The following is a 23,184-nucleotide window of genomic DNA, read 5'->3' as shown; positions in this document are numbered from 1 at the left end:
ATCATTTAGTATAATAGAGTATACTGATGATTCACCTCAGCTAAAGGTTTGAACACAGAAATAAAACTTCAACTCGTTTAAAATCAACTCTTCTTTCTCTCTGTCGATCACAGACTGTATGAACACGGCCGTGGTATATGTGACGTCACCCAGAAGTTTCTAACGCGCTGTGGTAAAACTCTGTAAATCTGCAGAACTTGCAGCCTTATTATAATTTGAACAGGTGAGTTGTAAAAAGTTGGATGACCTACAATTTTCTGATGTTAAATTCAGACAAAACTGAAGTTCTTGTAATTGGACCCAAAGACTACAGAAACTCTCTTTCTAGAGATTCAGTTACTTTAGATGGGATCACCCTGGCTTCCAGCTCCACTGTAAAGAATCTTGGAGTTGTTTTTGTTTGTTCATTTGTCCTTTAATGTCCACATAAACCAAATTTCGAGGACTTCATTCTTCCACTTACGTAACATCGCCAAAATCAGATGCATCATCTCTCAAGCGGATGCAGAAAAACTAGTCCACGCACTTGTTACTTCAAGGCTGGACTATTGTAACTCTTTGTTATCAGGCTGCTCCAATAATCTTCCTGAGGTTTCTTCCACATTTTTTCCCTGTTAAAGGTTTTTTGTGGGCAAGTTTTTCCTCACTCGAACCGAGGGTCTAAGGACAAAGGGTGTCACTGCCTGTACAGATTGTAAAGCCCTCAGAGGCAAATGTACTTTGTGACTTTGGGCAAATAAAATCTGATTTGATTTGATTTAATTTAATTTAATGTAAAAAATGCAACTAGTTCAGCTTCAAATGTCCTGTTGAAAAAAAAACTGCAGTATGTGATAAAATATCAAGGCTGGATTACAGATGGAGAGGACAACTACTCTGTCACTATAAATAAATCCTTAAATCAATCAATAAATCATTTCACCTTTGATCCATTTGTCAAGATATAGATACATGTGATCATGTCAAGAAGGCCCTGTATGTGTATTTTAGTTGATGTTTTGCATATATGGTGCATATTCTTTCACAGAACCACAAAGTCCAGCACTGATCATAAACAAATATTATAATTTTTTATTACAACTAAACTAAACTAAAATTCTATTCATTAATGAAGTGGTTTTAATTATTTTATTTTCTGTTTTCTGTCTATTTCAGACTCGTTCAGGAGGCTGTGTGTGACATCTGGATGACGCCGCACGCACACGCATGAACTCCCGGTGACACTGGCAGTGACACCGCGTCAGTACGCGCATGCCATCGGCTCCATCGGCGTCACCGGCGCGTCCTGAAGGTGGGAGGAGAAGCTCACCGGAGCGCAACACAGCGCAGCACACGCAGGACGGTCAGTGTCGGTCACCATGAGCCACCGGCACCGCGCGCTCTGCTGCCTCTCCATCGCCGCGCTCGCCCTGCTGTTGCCTCGCGGTCCGGTGCGGGTCGCGGAACTCGCGGTGGCCGCAGAGTACTCCACCAAAACCGACTTGGACTACGAGTTCGGGGACTACCGGGGGAAGTGGTGCATCGATGACCACGGTTTTGTTTACGGCATCGGAGAGGTTTATTACCCGAGCCCCACGGCGTGTCCGTGCACGTGCACCGTGGACGGTCCAGTGTGCGTCCGACCCAAGTGTCCCCGCATCCACCCCCGGTGCACGCGGATCAAATATAAGGCATGCTGTCCGGTGTGCGAGGCTTTGGCCAGGGTGTGTGTCTACGGGGGCAAAACGTACCGGCTCCTAGAAGAGTTCAGGGTGAGAAAGATCCAAACTTCTACACCCCCCAAACCCCCTCACCTCCTCCCTCCCTACCTCCACCCACACCCACTCCCGTCCCATTCACAAGTACACACAGATCTTAATGGCTGCAGTGATCGCGCGTTATTACATTTTTACGCACATCGCCAATATATATAATAAAGAATATCAGTACTACCGACCTACAGGTACCCACTGTACTGATATTATTGACATGTAAACTTTAAAGGTGCCTGGTACCAAATAGTGATCATATTATATTGATATTCTCTCACATTATGTTCATGTAGGCAGTGGAAAATAGAATATTTGCATATGATCAGTGCTGGATTTCCCCCTCTGTGCATTGTTTATGTACTCATCCTAAAGTTTCCATCATATTAGACATGGTGCACACCTGCAGCTTCAGTATATTTTAAAGTGACCACACTGCTCAGTACCTGGCTCTTTGTGGTACTGTTCTATCTGAACAGTTTTGTTCTGTGAAGGAATGTGCAAAATATCTACTAAAATATTAAAGATATAACAACTGATTTCACACACTTATGAGACATACATGATCTCATGTCTGTATCTTGATAAATAGTGTGAAATTATTCATTGATGACGGTTGGGCCACTTTAGCTGGTTAATCCAGCCTTGATTAAATAAACTTTATTAATCCCACACTGGTGAAATTCACTTGTTAGAGCAGCTCACGGTACGCAGATGAGAAAGTACTCATGAATAAAAAAAATAAAACAGAAAAAATAATAATACAGATATAATACAGAAATAATAAAACAAAATTAAAGTTAGATATATACCCTTAGGTAGAAAGGATATGCATGATGGATCATGTTACAGAAATAATTGCGCTGTATACACACAGTGTGTAGCATATACTAAGAGCATGAAAAAAAAATATAGATATATATATCCTAAAAATTTTTCTGGGTGTTGCCATGAAATGATGGTTGACATTTTAAAGCAGGCGGTAACTGTACAGTGCAAATAAGTAAATACAATTGCAGTGTATTATTTTAAGTAAGACAAATAAATATAATATAATATAATATATATAATATAATATAATATAATATAATATAATATAATATACGGTAATATAAATAAGAGAGTGTATGTATAGAAATTATAACGATATTTTTGATATTTTGACTCTCAACAACTGACAAACTTTTAGAAGGGCTCCCAGCCCAAAACCAAACAGCACGCAAAACCTAGCAGCTAGCTGGTGAACACAGTGGCTCATTTAGCAGGTAAAGGGTGCCACTCATTACAGTAGGCAGCTGTTTGCTAGCAAGTTAGCCATTACTGCCTTTTAAGGAGATAACATGTCATGGTGCGTTTACAGCCCCAAGGTTAATGCAGGTTCAAAGTTGCATTCATCTTTTTATTTATTTTATTTTATCAACAAAACAAATGACTGTGTGATGTAATGTCACTTGTAGAGGCGATCTCAGAAAATGACCACCAACTCTGCTGTTCCCTTCACTTCTACTGTGTGTTAGTGTCTTTCAGTTTGTAGTTTCAGTTTTAGGATCCACAATGTTACTGTTTTACTTCACCACCGATATCAGCTTCTTTTTCAGTCAGCTGATTTCAATGAAAAATCTCTGACAAACCCAACTGTCCATAACCTGCACCAAACAGCAAAGTTCCATGTGGTGAAGATAGTGGAACATTTAACTGCTAAATAGCCCGAAGATGAAAAGTAGCTTGTGCAGTCATGACGTGTGCATTAAAGGTCAAAAGTGTGCAGTATTGTTTGTGCTGTTGCGTCATCATGTCAACAAACAGCTTCCATGCTTCCATGCAGCCATGTGCTCAGTGGTGATTGAGCAGTGGGAGGACAGGCGCTGACCCTGTTTTATGTAACCGACGATCCATTAGACAGGGTGCATCCAACCAGTCCATTAACACTAGAGACAGGTCAGCTGACTTTGTGTTTGCATTTAACAATGACTACTACACATGTACATGTGGTGTGAAGGTTTTGCCACATTCTCTGTGACATAACAGTGACATTAAGCCCACCCAGCATCTCTGCCATGGTCTCATTTATTTACTGTAGATTGACTGATTGTTAAAAGTTCGAAGTCAGTGACATTAAGACTGTGTGTTCCAGCTGTCGAGGTGTGAGCGATGTCGCTGTGAGGCCAACAGAGAGGTGTACTGCAGCATTTCGGACTGCCCCGCCCCTCACTGTGTCAACCCCAGCTACGAACCCAACCACTGCTGCCCCATCTGCAAGACTGGTAAGACTCAGTCAGAGCTGGGTTTCCAACACTTTGAATCACGGTATCTCTAAAAAGAGTTTTTACTGTTCATGGTCTACAGAGGATAACTCACGTGTTTAGTCACTCTCAATCCACAAATATTCAGTATATAAAACAGACAAAGTTGATGATGAACTCTTTCCATTTGGACACCCAACAAGCCTGTCAAGCATGTCTCATCATGTAACTGGGAGATTGCTATAAAAATACTGACCACATTCAAATAAACAATGGCATAAACCATTTTGATTTTGTGAAAGTAAACACATCAATGGTGACATTCTTTTGTTACCATGAACACACACAGTGTAGTTTATTTTGACTCAATACAAAGTACACCGTCCTGCTGCCTAAAATCCTCACTAGGGCAAACAAATGCTCTATTTGAAGTTGAGCTCATAGGACTTCATTTTACAATCCCTTATTGTAATCAGCACTTACTTACTTACGTGTGTGATGGGTAAATACTTCACTGAGGTCATCAGGTGGGCATGTTTACGTGATAGGCTTATGACACTTTCAGAAGGTTTAGCGGTGATGCCCCTTTCTGCTTTTACCTGTGCTGGCTGATGGTCATCTTGGCGACCATTTCCTGTCCTTTTACTTTCAGCCAGAGCCATTTGATGGTTCACTCGGCAGCCTCTGCCAAGAGCCTGTTGGCGTTCCTGTTCATCGACCCCCATCACTTTCAGCAGCCTGGTGGTTGACCTCTACAAGGAGCGTGCGTGCATCCTCCCAGGCCCTCAGGCCTAATTCTTAAATGCTGGTACAAAGAGTGTTGGATAACCCAAGGGTTGAGAGTTAGAGGACATTATTGCTAGTATTCTTTTTCTCCAGTGTTAGTGCCCGTTGCAGAAGGACAGTTGTGTCTTCAGGTCTAGCCTCCTTGGGGAAAGCATCCAGGGAGTATGTGCTGTAGGGATGCCGGTGCAAACAAGGCATGATGGGTTAACCCCTCAAATTCGTGGGACATTGTAGATATGGCAATAGATGTGAAGCCAAGGCTGCCTCCTTTTATTCACAAGAGTCTTCTTGGGAAGTTTCCATGTTGTGGGTGTTCTGGGTTCCTTAATGGGTTAAAGGATAGAGATAACCAGTCTTAGGACATATAACATTAAGACATTACAAAGTTGCGTGTTATGTTTTGCATCTTTCCAGCCAACTTAAAAACTTCAACCCTCCAGTTCCTGCTTCTTCTTAACACACACACACCTACACACACTTAAGCCCATGACCCCTGCATATATTATACACATCATTAGTGAGCTGTCATTATAACAGTGTGTGTTCATCCTGCCGCTCTCAGAAGCAGTGCTGATTACGTCACCGCACACACCCTGCAGCTTACAGAGCCATCCCTGTTATGTCATGTGTGCTTTCACTGCCACTGGCATTTAAGTCCCTTTCTATTACATTGGTGGGATTTGTGTGTGTGTGTGTGTGGTGCACAGGAATAGCAGCAGGGATAATAATAACTTGTTTATTGTGTGTTGTCTCTTTGTAGAGTAAAATAGAAAGCCAAAGCAGCTTGACAACCAAAAGCATCATTTGATTGATTCATCGTGATCACCTAAAAGAAGAGTTACTTCACACTTACCTTGCTGCTTTATGACAGGTGTAGTCAAGTTGTACTTTCTATTTTTACCGCTCCTCTGCTGGACAGATGGTTTGATTTGTTGCGTCACTGTTTCTTCCCGCTGCTGCCAAATTCCCTCACGTCAGCTGTGTTTTACTGAACACAGTTGGATCTGGCATCAGATGAACTGTACTTCCTGTCCTCCTGCTGCCTGGCGTTGGTAATTGTTTCACAGGTAGCTGCCAAATAAAGGAACCCCCATCTGTGAATGAGGGAAATGATAACCAAGGAAGGCTGTTTACATTCTACCATGCATGATATTCAGTATTCAGTATCCAGCCCTAACAACACGCAGATGCTCTACTGAAAATATCATTGATTACAAGCACATGTTGAACACGAAAGGACATTTTTATGGAAGGAGACACGTTATAAAAGCCAGTATCTGTAGCTTTTTCTACGTTGCTCATGTTGTACACCCCAACTCTATTCATATCATACACCAGTGGTCTGCAACTGGTGGCCTTAACTAACTTCAGCAATTTTGCCTAAAAAAAGTGGAAGAAAGAGAAAGCAATGCTTCATTTCAATCTGAATTGAGAGATATGGATTCTAAGCCGGATGAACATCGCCTACTGACACACAATGACTATTCCGTGATTGTGTTTGTCCAACTAGTGCCGCTGCGTGGTCGTAAGATGCCACGGGCAGTGATCACTGAGCCCCAGAAAGCCCCGGCCCAATTTAACCCCTGTTTGTCTGCTTTGTTGACCACTGTATGTACAATAATTATAACGTAATTTCTTTAATTGTCGAATTGTAGAATTTGTAGAACTTTTTGGTTGGTTATTTAGAGGCTCCTCTTTTAAAGGTCCAGTGTGTACGATTTAGGAGTATCTATTAGCAGGAATGGAATATGATATTCATCATTAGTATGTTTTCATTAGTGTATAATCACCTGAAAATAAGAATTGTTGTGTTTTCAGTTTCAGTGGTTTTCTGTCTTTTTTTTAAGTCACTGTCAATCCACAAAGATTAATATATATATATAATACAGACAAACAAAGTTGATGATTTGGACACTCAACAAGCCTCAACTTTGCAGGCATGTCTCATTATGTAACTGGGAGATTGCTATAAAAATACTGACCACATTCAAATGAGAAATGGCATAAACCATTTTGATTTCTGTGAAAGTATTAAAAAACACATCAACAGTGACATTCTTTCATTACCATGAACCACACACTGTTGTTTATTTTGACTCAATCCAAAGTACAATGTCTTCCAGGCTCTAGGGTTTGAATTCGACCTGTGGTCATCTTCTCTTCAGCTATATCTGTCAAACAAAGCTTAAAAAGACCAAAGAATCTATGATAATGTTATAAACCCAACAGTATCAACCAATACCAATGAGGTATCTATGTTTCTCTAACCATGGTCTCACCTGTCATGCCAGGTCCCAACTGCTTTGCTGGAAACAGGGTGATCCCAGCGGGGGAGCGCGTGAACATCGATGAGCAGACAGTATGCTACTGCACCTACCGAGACGGGACGTGGCACACCCATCCCCAGGCCACCTGCGAGCAGCGTCCGCAGCCCAGTGTGACACCCAATGCCCGTACCGAGCCCCCTAGAGACGAGGAGACCAGGAGGAGAGGGGGGAGTCCAAATTTTCCCAGACTGGGTGTGATACCATGAGGTTTCAAATAAATCTCATAGATGCAGAACCACAAACAAACTCTAACTTTATCTATTAGTATCAGGAGAGCTAGCATTACAAAACCTGAACATTTCTGTTTTACACAACTGGTGAGATTATTTCTGAACAGCTCTGCCTCAAAGAATGGAGGATAATCTGCACGGTGGTTGGTTTTGAGGGTGAAGAAGGAAGTGGCAAAATGAACTAGTACTGAAATACTTAGTCAGTTATCTGCTAGGCCCCTCTCCCAATAGTTACTATTGCTACATCTGTCTGCTGTCCAGCACATTGTAGGTAAGGGACCAAGATTTTGGTAGCAGTGTCCTGGTTTCCATTTGTAGAGTGGTAATGACCAATCATATTTGAGTGTGCTTTGGCTACAACACTTCATGTGGAGAAACTAAAATGGCTAAAATGCAATCTCGGAACCCATCGGCTATCTTCTGGTCATTTAGCTTTTTATTAGTTATTTTTTAAGAAGTTATCTGCATTCATATATAGATATCTGTCAAGCAGAAATGTGTCTTTTGTCATTCTCGCATATCAAGTTCAGACTGCAGAGGACATACAGTATCTGTTACCCTTTCTTTTCAGATATCTGCTGGCTATGCTGAAAGCACTGAAACATTGGCAGTTGTCCCAAGAACATGATAGCCAACTTGTTCTGAGATTGGTTGATCGACTTGCGTGCAGGTGAGACACGTGGTTGAAATACTTCTGAACTAGAGCTAGAAATCATTTTTTGGAGTATGACTATGAGAATTCTCACTGGATAGAATAGGTCATCTTTGGGTCAGGTATCCAGTTCTACAATCCCTCCATAGTTATCGCCACACACTTACAAACATCGGTTGAGAATTTGAGAGAGGCAATTTTTATCATTGCCAAACATTTCAAAAAGCAACAAGGCCACCTTTGTACGGACAAATATTCACTCACTGCTGTTAAGAAAACCACTGTATGTATTTATTCCTCAGTTTGTCTCTCCCTGCACTCTTGACACTCCTTTACTCCATAAAAACCTCCCATCATTCTACAGGGGAATATGGATGGAGTCAGGGCGTGCCAGTGTGTGAGATGAATCTGAGTACAGTGAGTGACGACAGAGGAGGGAAAGTGTTGGGCAGGTGGCAGCCTGGTTTCTCTTCACTGACCTGCTGGTTTCCATCTGTGGGGCAGAGCAAAGCCTGGAGATGTCCAAGTAGACCAACACACACACACACACACAGTGTGTAATGACTGTGTAAGCAGAAATACAGATGATTCACACACTAATTGGACTTACAGATGGTGTAGAATATTAGAATACATGCCAGTAAGCATTTATCGTCCCTCTATACTGTACTCATCCTGTCAGGCATTTTCTTGCTGGTCTGTTTGTGACAAGTTCTCCTTACAATTCAAAAATCAAAGTGCTGATTGCCAGAACTGTGTATTTTCCGCTCCGTTTGTTGGTGTTCAAGAGTTCATGTCATGTTGGAGACGTCCTGTGTATTGCTGCTTAGGAAAGAGCGCCAGTCTGAAATCAGGCTCAAACTCACTACAGATTAGAATTAATGGTACTGAATGTCCTCCCTCTTTAATGTGTACCGTGCTGTTGTGCATCTCATGTGTAAGAAGCTCCTGTTAGTGTAAGAACTGTACAGATGTTAATATAGATTGTGTATGTAAGCTGAAGCTTGTGAAATAAAGCTTTTACAAATTATTACCGTCTGTATACACCCCAGTTTTGGTAGGTTTCTGTGCGCCATCTAATGGTAGATCAGAGGAAGTGCATGAACAGGATGCAACAAAGCTCTAAGGGGCATTTAGAGCTCTGTGTATTAATAAATCAAACAGGGTACTAACGTCGTAATCTACATATTTGAAAATTATCATGTACACATCTGACACAAGGACTGGAATCAGAGTACATATTAGCAATGCATATCAATAGAAGTAGGGTACCATGGTTGATTCACATCAGACTTCCTTCTTCAAAACACATAAAAAGCATGGGTAGTTATGACACCGCAAAGAAGTCCCACAGATTTCCTTTCATACATTTTCAAATATAAAATATGTATACCATGGCTTGGCTGAATACTTTGTTCATATTAAAAGGTGCTCTGATCACTGGCAGCTCAGTGATCACAGATCTATTGAAGCCTTGATTCTATGAGGTAGCATTATTCAACTATTAACACATTTAATATTAAAATGATAGTACACTGAATTGACAGGTTTATTTCTCAGCTTAAATTCTACCTGTAGTATAACTTCATTTCTTTATGAAACCGAGACAAACTAGACAATGGTGGTTAATGGAAAACACTGGTGGTGTCCCTATTTGTCTGAGAAGACTCTGGGTTAGTACAGGTTACAGCTCACAGCTCTCCGTGAAGTGAAATGAAAACAGCTGACAGACGTGAGGCTTGATTTACCAACAGTTTTTTATTGAAAACAAACAGAGGTGCAGGTCCAGCTCAGGCTATGCTGCCAGCATTTGAGGCGATCCTGGGCCAAAGGTCAGCGCACTCTTTGGCCACTGGGCCTGTGATGGCTGAACCTGCAAACACAGACGAGGTTGCAAGTTAGTTTAAGTTCCAACACTGCATGAATCTGAGAAAACAGGAGAACAGACTGCTGCACTAAGAGCTGTATTTCAGTGTTTCCTTCGTTACAAGCAATACATATTTGATTTTGGAGTCTAGCCACAAAACTGATACTATAACATAGACCATCATAAAGCAGTATTAACCCTTAAATTGTGTTCAGGTCCTGGTTGTTCTGAGCAGCTTGAAGTTGTCTCATCACTGATTGAGATCAGTCAGCCACGGTGTGTCGCTGCCGTCTCACCCACAGTGAAGAAGTCAATGTTCCCTTCTACGACAACTCACCGAGCCACCGAGCAGACAAAGCAAGTGCTTTTTGAAGGGGGAATATGACTGAGCTCTACGACACTGACATGTTACCACGGTGATGCAAATGTGCCGCTCGTGAAGCAAACAGTGATGGCTCTGTAAAACTAAACTTTGCATAAACTTTAAATATGAGGGAACATTCATCATCGAAGCGCTGACCCATTTCACTGGCAGACATGACAGAGGGGCTGAAGCAGCTCTGCTGTCCGTCTGATCAATCCTCATGATCATCACTAAGGACTCAACCGCAAAAAGAAAACTCATTTTAGACAAATACCCACTGGGCTGCTCTCTATTCTGAGCTGGGAGGTTATTACATACTAATACATTAACACACTGACATAGCTGTGGAGACACAGCTGCACAGTGAGCAGGACCATGAGGCCTGGTGTAACATCCAGACACACCCACCTTTCATTTCTCCTTTGTTGTTTACTATGACACCTGCGTTGTCTTCAAAGTAGAGAAACACACCATCTTTTCGCCGATACGACTTCCGCTGCCGTATCACCACTGCAGGATGCACTGTGGACAGAGGGCACACACACCTGGATTAAATGATGTCTTGACTTGGGGAAGAAAACACACTCATGGTCACTGCAACACTTATTTCACTTGAACTGAGGCGTGAGTGAGTCACAAGAACACAAACATGTTTTCAAAGCACTGCTTCAGCATCTGAACCATAACTACAGACTGGCTGCTTCCACTCAGAAAAGTCCGTATGAGCACGCTGACTTCTGGACTTTGAGTCGAGCAGCTTGAAGTTGTCTCATCACTGATTGAGATCAGTCAGCCACGGTGTGTCGCTGCCGTCTCACCCACAGTGAAGAAGTCAATGTTCCCTTCTACGACAACTCACCGAGCCACTGAGCAGACAAAGCAAGTGCTTTTTGAAGGGGGAATGTCTTCCCATAACTTACCACCATCAGTACCATGTCTAAACACTGATGCCACTTTAGGATTTCAGCCAGAAAGATGCTACATACAATACATAAGCTACCAAATCTAAGACTTCCTGTGAAAATGACGCTGTGCAGCGAGCATGACAGACTGACACTCACCCTTCTTCCTGAGCTCTGGCTTGCCTTTCTTCACTGTGGCCATGACCATGTCACCCACTCCTGCAGCAGGCAGACGGTTCAGACGTCCCTTGATGCCCTTCACAGAGATGATGTACAGGTTCTTGGCACCTGGAGGACAGACAGAGGGAAGGTGGTCAAACACTGGGACTTGTGAAGAACAGGTAAGTTCAGATTTCAGTTTGAGAAATCTGAGACTGCAGCACTCCGTCAGGTTGTCTCATCACTGATTGAGATCAGTCAGCCACGGTGTGTCGCTGCCGTCTCACCCACAGTGAAGAAGTCAATGTTCCCTTCTACGACAACTCACCGAGCCACTGAGCGGACAAAGCAAGTGCTTTTTGAAGGGGGAAATATGATACAGCTCTATTTTTTTAAATCACAGAGACACAAACGTCCTGCTCGTGAATCAAACAATGTCCATTAAGTAGCAGAAGAAAACAGGACAGGTAAGAGGCCATCTCGCATTCACGTGGCTGTAATGATGCCACTTGAGCAGAGGTGGTTAAGCCAGCACAAAAAAATGGCGACTGGAGAAGTGGAAAAGGCAGCTTCCGAGCTGATGACTTGTGTTGCAGTACAAACGACCATCATGATCAATCTCTACAGTGTGCGCAGCACAGATAAACTGCGGCCACTAAAGTTCATTTTTGGATCCCATAACATCGGCTTTTCAGTGCTAGAGTCTTCTGGTTCTTTATGTTACAGCTGTTAGCAGTATTTTCCCCCCAGACATTTGAATGTGGACATAACATTTACACTCCCTGACCTCTTCATCAACCATGTTGGACATTAACTGCTTTCTTGAAGGGAGTAAGAACTCTCGTCTGTACAGTAACTGAAGCTACAGACAGCAGCTGGTCAGGTTTTCTCAGCATACAGACTGGAAACTGCTAGCCGGCTCACCTACTAGTGGTGGGCGGATCGATCCAAATATCGATACCAAGTTGTTATCTGTATCGGATCGATACTGATACCAAGTCGGTATCCGATCGAAACAAGCCTGGTGAGATCGATTCTATACTTTAAGTTCCGCTTTTGTTTGCAATGCTGCGTTTTCGGCAAAGAGAAACAGCCAGGTCGCCGGACTCACCGCTCCTGTGTCAGCGCAGAGCAGGCACACTTTCTGAAAAAATTTGCTAATAAATAATTCTATTTAATTTTAAACTTTGTCCTAATTCTGTCCTGGATTTTAACTATTTAATAATAAAAAGGGAAACATCACAAAAATCACTTAAGGTCATGAAAATTGTTACTGTGTATTTTGTACTTATTTATCGAAAAGTATCGGCTCGATACCAAAATATGCAGTATCGCACACCACTATCACCTACCAATAAATCCTGACAATTAGTTTGTTACATCTGACAAACTAAAGTGTACAAACATAACTCATTGCTTTACAGGGGGTTATGCACCAGATCATTTCCTGGCTAGGAGCAGTCTCCACTGGTTGACTGGCATCTGGTGGCTCCAGGATAACAGGTATTCATCTCTTCACAGGAAGAAATGAAAGTAATTTCCCAAAATGTCTGACTATTTTTAACTACCAAAAGAATCAGTAAACTACCCATCATCGCTAACTTAGTCCAATTCAGTCAAACACTTAGCAGATATGAGTTTTCCAAGTCACATCTCCCACTCAAAGCCTGATATGTGTATCTGAGCGACGACAGCAAAGAGGTGTACCTGTGTTGTCAGCGCAGTTGATGACCGCTCCCACTGGGAGACCCAGTGAGATGCGGAACTTGGCTCCAGATGAACCTCCACGTCCTGCAAGGAGACAAGACACAGTTAAAGAAGAAAGACAGTCTCACCTGAGTCTTCCAAGACAAACCATTTGCGGCGAGAGAAGCCGAGATCATCTCGCAATAATAAAGTTCAACAATCTGTGTTTGACATCTGTCGGTATGAGCTGTCACGTTATCCAACACAATTCGGTTAAAAAAAACAAAAAAAACACCATGAGCCATCAGCCCTTCTTAACACATGGACACACACTTTGTCTAACAACTGATAGTTTGAGATCTCTACATCGTTAAATACCCAGACTTAAAGAAACCCAAGACAAAATTTGATGACATCTGTAATCAATACACCCATCTCCAACAATTTTCTAGCTATACTTTGACAAATGACCACTTTCTACAGTCCGTTCAAAGACTGGACATCTAGATAGATACTTTGATCCCAAAGGAGATTCAAGCATCCAGTAGAAACAGTAGTAGAAATAACCTACAACAGGAATACAGAAGAGACAGTTACTGACTCTTGATTGTCTTATTAGTAAGTTGTGTCAGCCTCACCTGCGCTTCAGAGAGAACTCAAACTTTAGTGAATAAGATTCTTCATCATACCAATAAATGAACGTAGCATCAACACATGTTGCCCTTTTACCCAGTTTGAGCCATTAGCTGAAAAACCAGCCGAACTCACTGTTTCACAGCGTGTTCAAACTAAGTCTCTGCCGCCACAGTTCACTACTTTAACCAACTCGACCCGGCCACCATTATCACCGACCTGTGTACCGGCTGTACCGAGCCTTTTTTTAGCTAGCTCGGCTCAATTTCACCTGGCTGACATTTTTTTTTAAGTGCGGAACCAAACATTTGTAACATTTACGGTACAACAGCACGCACGTTACTACTGAACGTGCGTGAAGTTAGCGGCGCGTTCACATGTCGGGCCTCCAGCTTCACGAGCTTCATGCCTACATGGCGCTGACAGCCAAACATGGCTTCCTCCGAAAATGTCATCCTCTTTAAATCATAAACCGTTTCCAGAAATTCAAAACGAATCACGCAGAATTGTTGTCTTCGTCAACGTCCTGCACGCCAACAACATTCTACGGTCTGTCTGGGGGCATAAAACAGCAGATGAACGTGGATTTTAGGAAGCGGGTTCATACCTCTCTTAGACATTGCTGCGGCAGGGAAAGAGGAAGTCGCAGAAAGGAATTGTGGGATATAACGATTACAACTTCTTCCGGTTCATGGTGCGCGCGAGCCGTGCCGCGTTCAAGACTGTCGAAAAACACGAAATGAGTATTTACTTTGCATTGTCTTTTATAGAAACACGATTAAAAAATATTATTACGACATTACCATTATTACATTATTACATGTAAACAATGAAAACAATTTGCTAAAATTATTTAAATGGCAAAACACTTCAGCTTTTGTTGTTAACACATTTTTTCTAAATACAGTTGAGAAAAAGGGGAATTACAGAATGAATTCAACAAGTAACCCATCTTAAGGACACCAACATGTTAAAATATTACAACAAAAAATGAAATTGCATTCTTTTACTAACTTCCCAAAGATACCGTTAAGGACATCACTGTTTCCTTTCCTCCTTTTCTGTGTACTCTTTTAGGTACTCTATTCTAATTTCATTTTTTTGTTTTTTACTACTACTTTGCAATAGGGTTGTTGAAAGTATGGATACTTTGATTACTTATAACTAGGGCTGGCTCAGGTCATCCCTTAGTTATGCTGCCATAGGACGAGACTGCCGGGAGACTCCCCCTCCCTTCCCTCTCTCTATCTCTCTCTGTCACTGTCTGTCTCTTTCAGGGTTATGCCTAGTCAGGCATGGTATTGGTTGAAGATGCTGTAGGAGCCATATACTATTTTGCTTGTGTGGTTTGGGTCACATGGGTGCCAGCCGATAATAGCCGTAATTTTTTGTTGACCGCTTTTTGTTTAGTTTGATTGCTTTGATACATGCCAACAGTGTACACGTTCCTTCCATCTGATGTGCGCATGTAAGCGGAAATCCACCGGTAACTTTGTGTTTCTCTTTAAATACTTTGAATCTTACCTGGACTCACCGTGCTTCTCTGAGCATCAGCGTGTCATACCAAACATACAGGACCTAATCTCAGCCTCTCTAGCGACTTTAAAGGATTTGGAAAGCCACAATAGATGCAGTCACATTTCCCTTTACTGAAAACTCTCTCTCTCTCCATCACCACCAACATCTGTAAACATACACATCTCATTAATGCATGTACAAATTTCGAGGACTGCATTGTTCCACTTACGTAACATCGCCAAAATCAGACGCATTGTATCTCAAGCGGATGCAGAAAAACTAGTCCACACATTTGTTACTTCTAGGCTGGACAGTTGTAACTCATTATTATCAGTGTATAACGAAGACGACTTCGTTCCCGGGAGCTTGAGATGGAGTTGGAGGAACATTGCACCATGCACTTTAACCGAGATACATGCTCTTTAAGAATTGCACAGGCACTTTTGTAAAGCAGTGGCACTTTATTGGGTTTGCACACTTTGCACATGGCATATTTGCACATTTGATATACATATAGATATTTGATATTCATAATGGAATGTTTTTACATTCATTGTCCTTTTAAATCTTATTGGTGCTGGTAGGTTCTGTGATGGCCACATGGTTCCACCTGCAAAAGAGGGACATGAGATTTAGTCTGCATTATTTTGTTGGTAATTGAATGCAAAAGTGACATAATGTGATTAATCTAATATATGTGTGCAATTGTGTGTTCATTTATTGGGAATGGTAAAGTGTGTGTGAAATGGTACTCACCAGTTTCCTCTGTCTTAAGGGTGTTCGGGCAAAAGTCTTCCCCAGGGAACGGTCATATATATATATTTGTAGTTCTGGGGGGCATCCAAGTGGTGATTGATGGGAGTGTTGGGAAATGGTGTATTTTATTAGTGTTAGTGTATATTGTAGAATTGGGGGGAGGTTGTGTTGGTAAATATGTGTGTGTATATGGTGGAGGATTATGGGGATAACGTAAATAAATAATAAGTGTTTCTTAGAGAGAGAGTAAGGCAGTATGGTAAATGGGTTCTCCCTCATTACCTAGACACCCTATATAAGGCGCCATTTTGGGATCATTGGGTTGTTGTTGCGGTATGATGTGGAGATTGTTTGCCATGCTGTTAAACATGTAACAATAAAAGACCCGTCTGACACTCTACAATCCTGCCATGGTATTCTTTTGTCTGTATGCTCCAGCCGTAATTGTGGTCCACCTAACAATCAGGCTGCTCCAATAAGTCTCTTAGAACTTTGCAGTTAATTCAGAATGCTGCTGCACGTGTTCTGACAGGAACCAAGATCAGAGATCACATCTCTCCCATTTTGGCTTCCTTGCATTGGCTACCTGTTAAATCTAGAATAGAATTTAAAATTCTTCTCCTTACTTATAAAGCTCTTCATGGTCAGGCACCATCTTATCTAAAAGAGCTCATAGTACCTTACTACCCCTCTAGAACACTGCGCTCTCAGGACGCTGGGTTCCTTGTGGTTCCTATAGTTTCCAAAAGTAGATTGGGAGCCAGAGCTTTCAGCTATCAGGCTCCTCTTCTGTGGAACAAACTACCATTCTGGGTTCAGGAGGCAGACACGGTCAACACTTTTAAGAGTAGACTTAAGACTTTCCTTTTTGATAAAGCCTATAGTTAGGGCTGGCTCAGGTCATCCCTTAGTTATGCTGCCATAAGATTAGACTGCCGGGGGACTCCCCCTCCCATCCCTCTCCCTCTCTCTGTCTCTGTCTGTCTCTTTCTGGGTTATGCCTAGTCAAGCACGGTATTGGTTGAAGATGCAGTCACATTTCCCTTTACTGAAAACTCTCTGTCTCACACCATCTGTAAACATACATGTCTCATTAATGCATGTTAATGCATGTTACTAACTAAACTTCCCTGGAGTTTCTGTACTCTCTCGTCCATCAGGTTCTCGTGGTTCGTGGCTGCTGCTGTGGTCCTGCATGACATACACTACATGTATTATTACTGTCATTATTGCTGCCATATCTCCATTACAGTTTATAGTTAGTTAATAATTTCCTGCTGCTGTGCATCTGTGTCTCTCTTTCTCTATCACAGGTTTTCACTGTAGCAGTGGAACCTGTGATAGTGTAGTAATCATTTTATCATTCATTGTAATTCATTGTCATTTTATCATTTATTGTAATTCATTGTCATTTTATCATTTATTGTAATTGTACAGTATGTTTGTGTTGATTTGTCCTGTACACGTGACATCTATTGCACGTCTGTCCGTCCTGGGAGAGGGATCCCTCCTCTGTGGCTCTTCCTGAGGTTTCTTCCACCTTTTTTCCCTGTTAAAGGTTTTTTGTGGGCAAGTTTTTCCTCACTCGAACCGAGGGTCTAAGGACAGAGGGTGTCACTCCCTGTACAGATTGTAAAACCCTCCGAGGCAAATGTACTTTGTGACTTTGGGCTATACACATAAAGAATTTGATTTGATTCAGTACAGAAAGGAATTAAAACTGTTTGAGCAAGCAAGAGTTCATTTAATAAATCCTGATGACATCTGGTTTTTTATTTTATGGTTTTGTTTTCCTGGTAAGTATTGAATATCATGCATATGTTGTACACGGCACATTAGCAAAGTGCATAGAGTGTAGAGTATGTGTTGTTATTTACATTGAGTGAACAGAGTTAGGAATTATTTAGCTACGTTTTATGGATTATTAAACTATTATATGTACACTACTGTGCTGTTGGTGTGCACGACCACAAAGTGTCAGTAGTGTGACAAAGAAACATATTCACATCTCCTTACATACATTATTCAATCGCAGTGAGCATTCAATGTTTAAACTGTAAGTGTTTTTCGCAATCATCTACAAATTAAATATAAATTGTTTTATGATCATAATAGTTTTGGTTACATTTTAAAATTACATGGTTTGTAGTTGTTTATTAGACAGTGTCAAACCTCACCACGGTGGCCAAGTCATTTTATCAGACCCATTTATCTGAGTATTCTATAAAACCCATCAGTGACATACATAGAAGTAGAGAAGCAAAGAAGAAGCAAAGAAGCAAAAGGCCAACCTGCCCCCTAACTGGGTTATATAGAGGATGACCTTAAGTTGCCCTCCTTGAGGGCCATTGTTATTTGGCACCACATTGGACCCCCTATAATCAGCATTGTGACAAATCTTCACTTCCCCAAAACCTACCTTGTTTTGGCTACAGACATGTCCATCGCAAAGTCCAACTAAGGAGACAGCTAGCACGTGGAGAGCTTGGTTCTGTAAACCTCAGAGGGAGGAAACAAGTCCTTCCAGCGAAACAAAAACTGTTGCTTGAAGGCTATATGCACGTCAGCTCAGTCAACACAGAGAAGTGTGTGCTGCTGGCATCCAGATCAACCTTGCCAGGCGGCATGTGTGTTGACTGTTGCCGCATCTCCTTACACTGCTCTAACAAGCTGCCTGTCCTTCTCAGAAATGAAACTGAACATGACATACTACCCACCAACTATGTTATTGTAGAGATGGCTGTTGCACATGCTGTCATTGAGAATCATCATTCAGCTGATGGGGATGGGGAGAAGGTTAGTGTTGACTACTCTACTCATAAAACAGAGGAAAAGTGTCAGGGGACAGAACTCTGACTTTGGTACTTCTCTCCCTGAGGACTGGAAGGAAAGAGGAAGCCAAGTACTTTTACTGATATCTCGACTTTGGTCATGCAACCATCATCAAAAACCACATCAGGTAAGATAAGAGTGTGGCCATTCTGACTGACAGGTAGGTGTCGTCAAAGGTGACTTGTTTGAACAACCAGGCTTCATTCAGCCCACCTCAGATCCACGCTCCTCCTCTTTATCCATTTTTAGATTTAGTGCCTCTAAGACACGCTCCTCCTCTTTATCCATTTTTAGATTTAGTGCCTCTAAGACAACACTCGCTCTTTGTTCTGACCCGGCCACAGTGAAATTCTTCTCCAATTTCCATGCTCCCAGGGTCATTTCCTCCATCATGAATGTTTTTTTGTTTTTTTTACTTTTCATATGCAAAACATACTATGCAAGTTTCCTTGTTTGCATTTCCTCTTGATACTATCTTACATTAGTAAGTGGAAAGTGGAAAGGAACAACATGCTAATTCAGCAGGTCATTTAAATAAATGCAGTGAGAGGGAAGATGCTCTCTGCTTCAGTCCATTTCATACCATGAACTTGTTGTTAAACCGCACCTCACTGTTTGACTCTTAATTAAGATTTTCTCAACTTGGGGAAAGTGAAAATCTGCTGCTTTATTTATTATATATCACCTTAAACACAAGTTAAGTAATTTGAAGATGTCTATAGAGTCCAGAAACTGACAAGTTTCAGATCAGACAAGTCAAAAATGAACATGAATGAATATTTCTGTTAGTTAAATATTAAAAATAAAAATGTAAAATGTAAAATCCAGTAAAGAGGCCACCTGTAAATGTGCCTACCGGCTGGCACGGCCTTATGTTTTGTTCTGTGTTTCATTTGAATATTTGTGCTGTTGGGGGTGTGGCGAGGGAGGAGGGATGTTCATGATGTTATTGTCCTTGTGATTGCATGTTTTCTTTAAAAAACAAACAAACAAACAAACAGTAAACATAGTGTTAAAAAAATAAAAATATAAATTTGCCTACCATCTAGTTCTAGTGACTAGTGACTTGTGTGTGTTTGTACTTTATAGACCAGCAGAGGGCAGCAAATCACCATCACTGTTTCTGTAGACACTCCTCCAGCTTAGAGGAAATGTTTAAACTTTGACCAATTGTATCATTGTTTGCTACCAACCAAATGATCAAACAAATTAAAACAGTTTATTTATTTTTTTTAGTCTCTCCTGTTTATTTGATCCTGACACATTGAATCCATTATTTTCTCATTTTCCTCTCTACATTTCATCAGACTGTGTATTAACTGAAAACAATGACAGCCAAACACATCCAAACACATCAAGCAGCAAAAATTTCAACATATATGTATATGCTATTGCACTTACAGTAATAGAAGGAGTTGTCAAATCCAGTAAAGAGGCCACCTGTAAATGTGCCTACCAGCTGGCATGGCCTTTTGTTTTGTTCTGTGTTTCATTTGAATATTTGTGCTGTTGGGGGTGGGGCGAGGGAGGAGGGATGTTCATGATGTTACTGTCCTTGTGATTGTATGTTTTTTTTAAAAAACAAACAAACAATAAACATAGTGTTAAATAAAAAAAAAATTAATAAATTTGCCTACCATCTAGTTCTAGTGACTAGTGACTTGTGTGTGTGTTTGTACTTTATAGACCAGCAGAGGGCAGCAAATCACCATCACTGTTTCTGTAGACACTCCTCCAGCTTAGAGGAAATGTTTAAACTATGTTAACAGAATGTACACAGACACATAAGTTAAAAAAATAGATCAGCTTACTACATTGACTCCTTAAATATAGGTAGACAGTGTACAGTAGATTTAATATGAGTGGTGGTGACAAGGCATCACATGACAAACTAAGATAGACTCCAGGTTGGGTGTGGTAGGTTTATGGGTGATTGTGGTAATTAGATTTGTGCCAAATTGATGAAAAAGTTTAAGGGCCATGAACTCACACTATGCTGGCTGTTGGAAGTATAGAAGCAGATTAGTGGTATATTGAAGTCAACCTTAAAACATTTGAGTATCAGTCATCTCTCATGGTTGCACAGTATCATTTGATAATTTTTATCAAGTTATTGCAGAATCCTGGCTAGTTAGCCTGGATTCTTACTTTTCGCCTGGTGTTCCCATTGTGTAAGTATTATTTAGAGACCAGAGCCTGTTAGGTTGGCTATAGTTGGAGATACTGGGACCATGTGAGGTTTCGTGAAAGATGTGTGGCTTTGTTGCTTCGTGAGGGCCGGACTGCTCGCACTTCCATGCATTCTTATTGGTACACATAGGTAAATGACCTCACACCATTCCTAACATAGCTCCACCAATCAGAGCAGGTGTGCACAGTCAAGGAACAGTTGGCCATTTACACACCAAGCAGTTACAGAACATCATTTATTATGTCGTTTTTAATTCAATTTCATTATTTATATAGCACCATATCATAACAAAAGTTATCTTATGACACTTTTCATACAGAGCAGGTCTAGACCGTACTCTTTATAGTATTATTTACAGAGACCAACAGTTCCACCATGAGCAAGCACTTGGCAACAGTGGCGAGGGAAAACTTCCTTTTAACAGGCAGAAACCTTGAGCAGATCCAAGCTCATTGGTGGACAGTCATCCACCACGACTGGTTGAGTTAAAGATAGAGAGGGGCGGGTAGAGGGGAGGAGGGGAGATAGAGATGCACAACAGCAGCAAAACATTAACTAACTATAAACTGTAATGGAGATATTGTAGCAATGATGACAGTAATAATATATGTAGTGGACGTTGTGCAGGACCACAGCAGCAGCCACGATCCATGAGAACCTGAGAGTTCACTTTCCTTTTAGCTCTTGTTTGGTCTCCAACTCCAGAGGGATATATCTGACTCTTTAGCTGCTAAAGCTCCATTTATGTTCACCGATCAACAGCTTCCTGCATCTGCTGCATCTGTTTAGTGGTGAGCAGAGGGGTGGACTATGAAGTGAGATGAATGTGTTAACAAGGCATGCTGAGCTTTCAATGCCACAAAAAGCTTCTAATTTTATTTCTTTATTCATCTTTTTTTTAATCTTCAACTTGGATAGATCACTGCAGTAACTCATGCTACATACCTAACGGGGTTATGTTCTATCTCTGTGTGATATAGATTTTCCCTGAGGGAAGACGTTAGATATGCAAACCTGTCAAGCTCAGAGATCAGAGATCATCAAGATCATCCATACACTAAAAGAATAATGAAGGCAAAACAACAGACCGGTCTGAATGATGTTTTTATGTTTTGTCATGATTTGCTGACAAGTTTACACTGTTTGTATTGCAGCTAATAGAATATTGATTCGATAATGGATTAGTCTATTAGTATTTACCACACTGTTAGAGAGTATAATGTTTAAATCTGCCGTATCAAGTTTGACGTTTAAGAGCTCTACAATGTGCAGTTGTCGCTTAAGAAATAAATGGGATTGAGAGTGCATCGATTTGCAATTTTTGCCAGCATTGCTCTCAACAGTGTTGCTCTTCATTCATTTTTTATAATTACAACCACCATTGTGATACCATCATCTCTGACTAGGTTTTGTCGAGCCAGCTAATGCAAAGGAAGCCTGGCTATGTAGTGCTTGATTCATAATCCAATTATCTGGTAGTGTTCAGTGGGCTTTTAGAGTTTTTTCATTGAATACATCAACAGAGGAAAATGTCTACCATGTGAGACAGAAGCCAAATATTTCCCTCTTGAGTTGGTGAAGACCAAAACGGAGCTAAAAGTAAAGTAAATATCAGTCAAAAACAAACTCCAGTTGGATGATAATTTTGCTCCATATCTGCTGGAACAGATAATTATTTGCTCACACAAGAAAATGCTCATACAGGACCAAACAAATCTCATGAGGCTGCCAAGACTATGTTGTTGTGTGTTAGGGTTTTTGCCCCCTAGTGGCCAGAATTGTAGCTTTAAAACAATAGTTTGACTTTTGGGGAAATGTGCATATTTGCTTTTATGCTTTGATTTATTAATGTTTATTCACTTATATATGTCTTATAAATGTATAGCTACAGCTAAATAACGTAGTCTAGCCTAGCGCAAAGACTAGAGACAGGGGCAACCAGCTCCCTTAGCTCAATTGAAAGGGAACAAAATCTGCTTAACAGCAGAAAATGAGCTAAAATTAACTAATTAATATGACATATTTTCTTTGTTTAAGTTGCACAACAAATTGTAGAAACAACAAGTTGCCATTTTATGGAGAAACATCCTGGAGTCTCCGCTACTTTCCTAACTATATAGTTATAGTATACAGTTATACATTAACTATTTGTTTCAGAACACATAAAATGTTTAATTTGTTTAAATGAAATATCATACTTTTGAAATCATACAACCAGACAACTCAAGGTCCACTTACTAGTGTTTGTAACTGCACTGCATCAATAATCCAGTCCAAATCAGTGTGTTCT

The 23,184-nt window shown here is 41.0% G+C and overlaps 2 protein-coding genes across 2 annotated transcripts; one reads left to right on the top strand and one right to left on the bottom strand.

Moving 5' to 3' along the window:
* Window positions 1-1,227: 1,227 nt before the first annotated feature.
* On the top strand, window positions 1,228-9,016 carry si:dkey-283b1.7 (von Willebrand factor C domain-containing protein 2-like). Its single transcript, XM_010744554.3, has 3 exons — window positions 1,228-1,751; window positions 3,883-4,012; window positions 7,069-9,016. The coding sequence occupies exons 1-3, from the start codon at window positions 1,359-1,361 to the stop codon at window positions 7,308-7,310; spliced, it is 765 nt and encodes a 254-aa protein (XP_010742856.1). The 5' UTR covers window positions 1,228-1,358; the 3' UTR covers window positions 7,311-9,016.
* Window positions 9,017-9,725: 709 nt separating this feature from the next.
* On the bottom strand, window positions 9,726-14,319 carry rpl23 (ribosomal protein L23). The gene is made up of 5 exons (XM_010744550.3): window positions 14,205-14,319; window positions 12,986-13,069; window positions 11,279-11,407; window positions 10,626-10,739; window positions 9,726-9,859 (listed from the first exon to the last, which is right to left on the bottom strand). Exons 1-5 carry the CDS (start codon window positions 14,215-14,217, stop codon window positions 9,777-9,779), a joined length of 423 nt encoding a protein of 140 aa, XP_010742852.1. The 5' UTR covers window positions 14,218-14,319; the 3' UTR covers window positions 9,726-9,776.
* Between the last annotated feature and the right edge of the window lie 8,865 nt (window positions 14,320-23,184).

This window comes from Larimichthys crocea, chromosome XII (assembly GCF_000972845.2).
Source record: "Larimichthys crocea isolate SSNF chromosome XII, L_crocea_2.0, whole genome shotgun sequence".
NCBI classification, from domain to species: domain Eukaryota; kingdom Metazoa; phylum Chordata; class Actinopteri; family Sciaenidae; genus Larimichthys; species Larimichthys crocea.
The sequence above is the reverse complement of the archived record's forward strand: the minus strand, read 5'-3'. Positions and strand labels throughout refer to the sequence as shown.

Coding starts and splice junctions, on each gene's coding strand:
- si:dkey-283b1.7 (XM_010744554.3), top strand. CDS start 1,359: ATGAGCCACCGGCACCGCGCGCTCTGCTGCCTCTCCATCGCCGCGCTC. Junction 1,752..3,882: donor GGCTCCTAGAAGAGTTCAGG/GTGAGAAAGATC, acceptor TGTGTGTTCCAG/CTGTCGAGGTGTGAGCGATG. Junction 4,013..7,068: donor CTGCCCCATCTGCAAGACTG/GTAAGACTCAGT, acceptor CTGTCATGCCAG/GTCCCAACTGCTTTGCTGGA.
- rpl23 (XM_010744550.3), bottom strand. Junction 11,408..12,985: donor CAACTGCGCTGACAACACAG/GTACACCTCTTT, acceptor TCTGTCCTCCAG/GTGCCAAGAACCTGTACATC. Junction 9,860..10,625: donor CAACAAAGGAGAAATGAAAG/GTGGGTGTGTCT, acceptor CTGTGTTTGCAG/GTTCAGCCATCACAGGCCCA.